This window comes from Bombus impatiens, unplaced genomic scaffold, assembly GCF_000188095.3.
Source record: "Bombus impatiens unplaced genomic scaffold, BIMP_2.2 scf_0217, whole genome shotgun sequence".
Classification (NCBI taxonomy): Eukaryota; Metazoa; Arthropoda; class Insecta; order Hymenoptera; family Apidae; genus Bombus; species Bombus impatiens.
This window is the reverse complement of record NT_176636.1, coordinates 3,054,316-3,063,334: the sequence shown is the minus strand read 5'-3', so window position 1 is coordinate 3,063,334 and position 9,019 is coordinate 3,054,316. Positions and strand designations below refer to the sequence as shown.

Here is a 9,019-nt window from a genome sequence, read left to right as displayed (position 1 = left end):
GGCGGGGGAGGGGGAAGCGAGAGGAACAGACACGGGGATACGGAGGCACCGTGTCGCTGGCCTCTGCGGCAAATCTGCGGGTTTCGTGTGGCGTGTGCGTGGCACGGAATCGCGGGGATTTCACGATCCCAGAAGTGTGCGTGGTCGGAAGGAAACGTGCTCCACCGTGAATTTTCTAGTGCGTAAATTTAAATCGTGCGTACGGTGTGCCTTTCCTCTCCCTGTATGTGTAGTACGTGTGCGTGGGATCGCCTCTCGTGTGCCGTAGCGAAAACTTGGCCAGCTCGGGGGATGAAGATCTTCGATGGCGTGGCGCGGTCGCAGCACTCGATCTGTGAGAGTAGCATCCCTCACGAGATTCGGGGCTAACCAAGGAACAATTACGGTGGACCGATGAGGTGGTGGCTCGACCTTATCCGCGAAAGGTCTCGCGCGACCGAATTGATTGATCGGCCAAGAGGATAATAGAAAAGAGCTCGTCGATGCCAGTCGACGACCTCGCGGACCAGGTGGGGGGTGTCCTCTCGTGAGAACGGGCGAATACACGTTCACGCGCCGCGAGACTACGCGTGGAGAGGAAGCTGACAAGTGCACCGTGCTGTCTGTCGGTCCGTTTCCACTCTTTTCTGCGGGCTTCGTTTGTTCGTTCAATCAATCAATTACCCGCAATGTGTCTGTTCGCGTGATCAGTGTTTGACCACATTTATGTGACTAATTCTGTTCGGTGCTAACCATCGTCAAATTTACATCTAAATCGAAAAGAGGTTTTGACCGATTGGACAACCTCTCGTTTGGAAGAAGCATACGTACGTATAAACGGAAGGACGAGACTGGTAAAAAGGACGAGAATAGAAGAAAGTATCAAGAAGAAAGAGAAGTGGAAGATGAAATAAGGAGAGATGGACACAGTGGTGTACAGTGTGCTCTCTCGTGTTTAATTTTTCAACGAGGCTGCGAGCGGCGACGCGATTGGTCAGAACAGGCCGCGAGGAACGTACGGATTTTTCGTCGAGTCCGCAGATTCTCATGCAAGTACGTGGTATAAGCGAATTTGCCGCGGTCGATGCACTCAAAAGCTCGCTCGGGGGAGTCGAGTGACACGTACACGACACCGCGAGGACCGTGGCACAGTCGATTCGAGTAATCGAGCGTCGAATCGAGCGTCGAACCACAGCCTGCCCGCCCCTTGCCTCTTAACGAACCTGTGTCAACCTAACTACAGAACTTCTTGCTTGTACGATACACACCAATTTCCTTTTCAAGTATTTTACGTTACATATAAAGTCTTGTACACGTTCTAGTCATTACTGTATAAATTCTAAGGATTATTCCTTTTTTTTTATACGTATATAATTCATTCTCATAACATTTATAAAGAATTTGACTGTTGCTGTTGGTCTGTCGGTGTCTATCAGGTTGTTGCTACTCTGTCTCTGGTTCAACGACTTTCTATCGAAAATTTCGCAATATTGAGAGTTATTGGCCGGCTCCCAAGCGACTTTCTGACTAATTTATGATCGATATAAATTTCGCGGCGTATTACGCGGGCATACCATTAGCGTACGTCAGCAATTAATATGCCTTAGTGTGCGCGGCCGGAAGCGGCTCGATGTCGGAACATGCCTGTGGAATTTCTGCTTCTCATAACGCTTCAAGATTCCCCTTTGTCTCGCAAAATACCATATATGACTATATACATTTTGTGTAGCTAAAAAAACAAATAGCAAATTTCAACAGCAAATGCAACTTCGCACATTGAACTTTATCTTCCTCTTAAATTAGTATAATGCATTAACAAATTAAGTAGTATGTTTTTAAATTAAACGATGTATTCATTTTTTTTTCCTAAAAGCGTAATATGTTGCAGGAGGTGGATATTGTTTTTGTTGCAGATTAATCCTGGGGCTGGGGTTGTAATTGGAAAAGTGGGCCAGCGTGCACGCTCAGCGCGGCTTAATCAGAATGAAATCTAAGAAGTCCCGGGCAACAATGGCTTTGTGATGCCCGAAGGAGGACCGTCGGCGAAATGAAAGCCCCTGAGAAACAATGGAAGCGTCCACGCAGGCATGACGGCCCCATTCAGATTCGCAGACGGCATGCTTAGTGGCGGCCAAAGGAGACGCTCAAGTAAGAATAAGCCGAGCATCGTTAGACAGAGGGAGAAAAAAGGAGGGTGAAAGGACAAGAAAGAATGAGAAAGAGAAAGATACCTAGCTTTCCCTTGGACATGATCGAATGGCATGATACAAACTACACCATGCGTCTCGGTGTCTGACGTTTTACTTATGCCGGATCATCCTCCTGCATATTCTCCTTCGTGTATCATTTCTTCTAAATCAAGTCTTCTTTCTTCTCTTTTTTTATTGCGTATGCATGTATGTTTCTTTTCTTTCTTTGTTTTTAACTTTTGTGCGTGAAGCTATACCGCGATGGACAAAAGAATGTTTAAAATTGACACTATGGGTGTATGAGTATAAGTAAAACAGCATTTTTTCTATACTATACACTTGTGTATTCTAAGGCATAGGATTACATGTAAGCTTCCTTTTGGACGTCACAACGTGTACAGTGGCCACAAAAAAGTATTTGCGCATACTCTTATTTTCCGATGAAACGTTTTGTTTACCAGACTCCATATACATTTTGTTCAGTATCAAGTTTTTGTAGTCATATGAAACAAACTAGATGGTGTGAAACTTGATACACTTGAACTAATTACGAAAAAGTAGTTACTTCAACAAGATAATAGGTTATACCGTCATGTTATTTACGAGAAAATATTTTCAGTATCTTCGTGGCAGACGCTGTCGTGAACTCTCTACTATTGAATAATGTAACTCAAATGTAACCTAAAATACTATTTCACTCACTCATATAATCTAAAACTACCAATAGACTGTTAAGGACATCTACTACGTCTGATATCGACAATCTGAGTGACCATTACGGGTAGAAGTATAGTAAATTCTTGTCGGTGACGAGTGTCCTGTACAGTTGTTTCTGAGACGTCGCGTCGTAGAGTTTCAAGAACAGGTTTGTTCGAACTCTCGACGGGACGGAAGTTTGGAAATTTGTTGGGACAAATTCCACGCAACACGATGTTTCCATTTTAACGTAGCGGCTAATGTTCGAACGCGTTTTACGAGCAACATGTGCAGGTAATAAAAGATGAGAGTCCAGGGATTTCGCAAATGATTCATTGATATCGTTTTATCAGGCAAGCTTGCCCCCTTAATTCCATTCGCTTTTTCGACCAACAACTTGGCTCGTGCTTGCCGAGGGAAGTATCGAACCGAACAACGTTTAAAACACTCCGTTGAACACTTACGAGGAAATTTCCATTTCAATTGCAACCGCATTAATATTCATAATCGTGTAAATAAATTAACCGCCTGTGTTCCTGATGTGAACGATTAAGTATCTATCAGATGTGCCATTTCACGACGCGTCACGAGCCATTCATCATTTCGTGTTCGAGTTATTCGAAAATTAAGTTTCAACCTGTTATGTCTTAATACTTTAATTCTTTAGGATATTTCATTTCTAACGGGGATATATAGAGTGTTGTTCGTATTACGTACGGTTTACGCAATTTGTTGCTAGGTAAAATAAGTCATCTGAATCTATTTATTAATTGGAACTCAAAGAGGTTGGGAATTTAAAAGAGAAAATTCCATTATGTGACAGTAATTTCTTGCGTAATATAACTCAAGCTACAGCTCATTAAAATACTGTAAATATTACAGTAATTTAATGAATTAGATTAACGTACCAATTTTTCTCTTCCGTTTATTAATGAAAATAACGAAATTTTCGTATAATATATCGTAACGAGCGATGAAAATGATTTTTTAACATAACTTTTCCTCTGTTGTGTGGATAATGCGTAACGATAGCAGACGTTTCGAAAATACTTTATTTCCATAGCGATTTTTAGGTTACTTTTTCCTTTCTTAACTACGTTAGAGCTTGATAAAGAATATTAAGTAGAATTCAACAAATTTAAATCGCTTTTTTTACTTTACACTTTTCTCTGTACATTTTTGGTTATATTCAAATTATATTTGAAATTAATTTTTTCAAAAATCTCTTCCTAACTGTGTCACTCTTTTAACAAATCGATCACACATCACAGCATGTGTGTTAAGTGATTACATATTTTTTCATAAAAAATAGATGAAAGAATCAAAAAATGTTTCTTACAGGTTCGTTATATAAATTAAAAAGTGAAACTTGATAGAAACATAAAACTGACTCTCCTACGTAATGAATAGTGGCGGGGGAAATGGCCTTGAACGACTAACGACTTCTATAGGGACTATAGCGAGGGGGATCGTTCTTTAAAGTTTAAACGTTCCTAAATCGACTACAATTAGCGTCATTGACGAACGAACAACGGTAACGAGTTTTAATTGGTCACATTTCGGCGACTGGACATTAAGGCCGGGCTAGTCTGACAAATGCGAGTGTTGTTCGAGCAATGGCGCACAATAACGCGTTAAGTAGCGACCGTTTCTCTCTAACGAGCGAACAGCCTCGCAGAGAGCGTGTTAATCCAGAAATTATCACGTGTAATTTTATGTACGGCCTGTTAGCACTAACGACTCACTTCGTGACACACAGGAATAGTATTCATATATGCAAATAATATGATTTCATTTCATATTGAAGAGGATATATCATCTTGAGGCATCTAAAGATATGTAAATTTTGGGTATTTTTTCATAAATAGTTACGAAATAAAAGGTACAAATTTTCGTGGATAATATTAATATAGCTTTTAGCTCCACTTCACATTCTTCTTTAAAGAGAAATCTTTAAAAAGGCAAAGTTATTGCCTATGTTTGAAATCACTTCTAGTAGAATACCGATGATTGATCGTTATTACTGGCGAGAACTGGAACCTTTAAAATAAAAAATTCCTGTCGTTTCATAAACTAGAATCTATTATCTACGGTGTAACGTGGAATTTTGAAAATTAACGTAACAGTTTGAAGAAGAACACATTTTTTTACTATTAAATTTCAAACGTTCCTGAAAAATGTAATTCGGATATTTGGAAAATTCTAAGCGATGTTGTGAAGTACTCTGCTTATTCCTTCGTAGTATATCGAAAAATATTACGCTATATTTTTATCTGATCTTTTTTCATAAAAAATCACTTCTTTCAACTTTTGCTTTTTGCTATAAGAAAAAGTGTTGGAAAGTCTTTTACATAGTCTTATTACGTATAAAACTTCTCACAAATTTCAAACTTCATGAATAATTTTGTAACTCACTGTACATATATTTTACAAATTTTTAAAGTCATTTCCTGCAAAAACTGCTGAAGCTTTGTATGCAAAAACTTTATTCTTCGCTTTTATCTTCTTCCTTCGCAAGGAATCACTTCCTTAACCTCTTTCTTTAAAACACCTTTCTGAAACGCTCTATATGCTACGCGCGCGCGATTCGAAGCATATTCAACGTGTGTCGCGTAGCGTTCGATCGTTCCAGCATTATGCGACAGTGTCGTTCATTCTCAAAGTCTTTTTCACTCCTTGTAATCGACAGGTCTTTTTCTTCCCCTCGATTATTTTTTTTATAACGTCACGTTTTCTTTTTTTCGCCGTTTTACGCGGAGAAGAAAAAAAGAAGGAGAGGAGAAACGGATCGAGTTCGTTAATTGGCCTTCTTGTTCTCGTGCAAGCAAAAAAACAGGGGACGATGAAGATGAATAGAAATATCAGAGCACTCTCTTTCCCCCTGCCCACCGTTTTTTCTTCTCCTGAAGAGTCCCGTTCGGTCTGTTTCGCGTTAGAGTCAACAGGTTCAAAGTTGTTTTTTAAGTGTTCTAGAGAAAATGTTTCGGGACGCAGAATAATGCGGACATATTGCAAAAGGAACCGCGCGTTCGTGCCTTGTTTTCGTATTGTCCATATGTACACAGTCTAGGGACTGACCTATTTCAATTTATGAGAGAAATTTGATGTTTTTCCACAAAAGTCCTCTTGTTTACGAAAGATTGAGTATGCTATAAATTAAAAAAGAAGTTCTCGAGATCTCGTTTGTTTATTTGTATAGCGAATGTTGCAATTTGTGTGATTAGAGTTTCGTTCGATAGATCTGCTTTCACTACTGAACTAATATTATTAAATCGAAACTATAACTACACACAGAATGAAGTGTATTATATATACTATTTCTATTGGTTTAAAGATAACCATGACATTTATGCAATAGAAAAGTACCGTTTATATACAATTTTCTTGTTATTGGAATCGATACAATAAGGGTCCCCAGAGACCCCTACCTACATTTCCGGCTAACCGTCTTTAATATTCTGTTGCTTCCCTAAACCTTCAATTCCCCATGTATCCACTTTTTCAACAAGGTATAATATATTCGACGGATACGATGCCATTTCCGAAATATATCCATCATGTATATCGATTATACAATGACCCTTAGAAAATGACGCAGGCATACGGGGGAAAATAATAAATTCGAACGCTGTCACTTAAATTCAACGTTGCATTATTACATACGTAAAGAATGAATATAGATAGGAAGAGTTATCAGTACGCAGAAATCGGTCACTAGTTGAAAAGTTTCGAGAACGTGTATTGCTCTGGGTAACAATTAAAATGGGTCACTCGGTACATGCGAAGAAAAGTTCGACTCGCGAAAGGTAACAAAATCTGCAGTTTGTTGCGTGTCTTTCGGTTCCATTGCGCTCTACTTGTATTATAACTTTTAGAATCATATTGGTTAATAAGTGATCTGGTCAAAAATATTGGTCCTACCTAAAGCTGTACTAGTAAGAGCATAATAGTACAAAAAGATTGATCTGGTATCTGTCAGACTGTTATAATTAATTGTTAGAAATGTCAAAAATATTTTTTTCAATTATCATGTCTTATACAAAACCAGAATGTTTCCTAATGAACAGAGGGGTAGGCGATTAACCCAAGAGAAAATCGTGGTTGAAGCAATTTTTCATAAAATCTCATCTGTTTTCAGATCTCTAATAGACGGAGGAAGAATCCACAGGGACGACTAGCAGCAGCCAAAGAGAAACGGACAGTGGCATGATAGGGGCAATGCACCACCCTCTGCGAGGGCGCATTCTGCTGGCCCTCTTCATTCTGCTCAGCACATTCGCGTTGCTCTCTAAAGCGGTCGCGTTCCCGGACTGGACCGACTGTCCTGCTACGTGCCGTTGTAAGTGGACATCCGGCAAAAAATCCGCCCTATGCTACAATGCTAGCCTAACCTCGCTCCCCGCCAATTTGGACCCTGACATGCAGGTCCTCGACCTGTCTGGAAACAAAATTCCCGCGTTGCAGTCAGAGATCTTTAAACGTTCCGGCCTAGTGAATCTGCAGAGGGTCTTCCTGAGAAACGCTGGAATTTATAAAATCCACGCGGACTCTTTCAGAGACATGAGGATCTTAGTAGAAATCGATCTCTCCGATAATCACGTGGAGATGCTGGAACCAGACACTTTTCTGGGCAACGAAAGACTGAGGATCCTGATCTTAAGCGGGAATCCATTGGGCAAGCTGAGAAGCCACCAGTTCCCGATTCTGCAACATCTGAGGAACTTGGAATTGCAGAGATGCTCCTTATCCGAGATTCATGGAGAAGCATTTGTCCATCTGACCGGTCTAGAGTCATTGAGGTTAGACCACAACGAATTGGAGTATCTGGATGTATCGGTGATATCAAGTTTGCCACGTTTGAAAACTCTAACACTAGATGGTAACCAGTGGAGTTGCGATTGCAGACTTAGAGATTTCCGAATCTGGCTGATCCCTAGCAGACCTAGCAAACTGTACTCCGTGCCTCAAGTGTGTTCGTCACCGATGAGACTGGAAGGTCGCAAGTGGGAAGATGTGAAGCCAGCAGAGTTCGCCTGTGAGCCTGAAGTGTTCGTGTTGGCCAGTAGTATTCAGGAAGAGACTAATGGAAACCTGAGCCTGGCCTGTCTAGCCACGGGGGATCCAGAGCCTGAAGTTTGGTGGCAATTAAATGGAGGTCCAGTAAACGCGACCAAATTAACCGAACAGACTTATTCGGGAACCTACGTGGCCTACGCAACATCTGACGTCGATATGGCCTACAACGAGCGAGTCCCATCGTCCAGTAGACTCACCGATAGGTGGAACAACTTGACCGTCTACAATGCCAGTGATGGTGACGCCGGGGAATACTCTTGTTTTGCCAAAAATATCGCCGGTCTGGCCAGGGATACCGTCAGTGTCGCTATTCCGCGGGTGTACACGGCACCCACACTCTCTCAGAGCGATAACTGGTTGCTCTGGGTGAGTTTGGCCGGTGGAGGAGCTGCTGCATTGTGTGCTTCCATTTCTGCGGTTCTGTTGGCTTTGTGCGTGTGTGGTGGTACTCGACGACAGCGTGCTCGAGAAAAGGTGAAGCTTCAGGGGAGCACTAGTTTCGGTGACCAGGAGAAGAAGCTTCTAGATCTGTCTGTGACTACCACGACACCTGGAAATAGCAACGATCGAGGCAGTGGTCACGGCAGTATAGTGGAAGCTTGTAGCACGGGTGACCTGGAACTGGCAGAGAGAGGGTCCATTTGCGACCCCATGAGCGCTGCCACTGTTACCGTAGAGAGACTACGTCCAGAGGTGAGCAGTGGCTCCGTGACCGCTATGAGAGCTGTACCGTGCGCCGCCATGTTCCCACCACCGCCACCAGAATTCACTAGTGGCGTGCTACCAGCTGGAATCTTCGGGAACATCTTTATCTCCGTGTCAATGCCCCAGGATTCTTCCGATCGTTGTTACCCCGATCTTTTGGACATTCCTGTTCATGGCACTAGCGGTGTGGTGAACAAAACGACTTCCGCTCTTCCGGCGGCCAGCAGCGTGTCTAGCTTCGCGACGCTACCGCGACGAGCGCTGCGATCCAGCGACCTCTGTTCGCCTTACGACAATATGGGGCCCCGCGTAACGGCCAACGGGAGTTCCGCGTTCTCGCTAACGGACGCGGACCTGCGATTATCACCGCCGCC

General features: G+C 42.2%; 1 protein-coding gene across 4 annotated transcripts in view; it reads left to right on the top strand.

Annotated features, from left to right (window-relative positions):
* Positions 1-6: 6 nt before the first annotated feature.
* The window catches only part of LOC100742257 (leucine-rich repeat-containing protein 24), a 12,777-nt gene continuing 3,764 nt past the window's right edge, over positions 7-9,019 (top strand). For 3 of the 4 annotated variants that reach the window (XM_033319806.1, XM_033319805.1, XM_024366433.2), the window contains exons 1-3: positions 7-1,234; positions 1,893-2,127; positions 7,003-9,019. In XM_033319806.1, the coding sequence (XP_033175697.1) occupies positions 7,071-9,019 (1,949 nt within the window). In that variant the 5' untranslated portion in view covers positions 7-1,234; positions 1,893-2,127; positions 7,003-7,070. The remainder of the gene's footprint in view (positions 1,235-1,892; positions 2,128-7,002) is intronic. The other variant, XM_024366434.2, reaches the window with a different exon arrangement.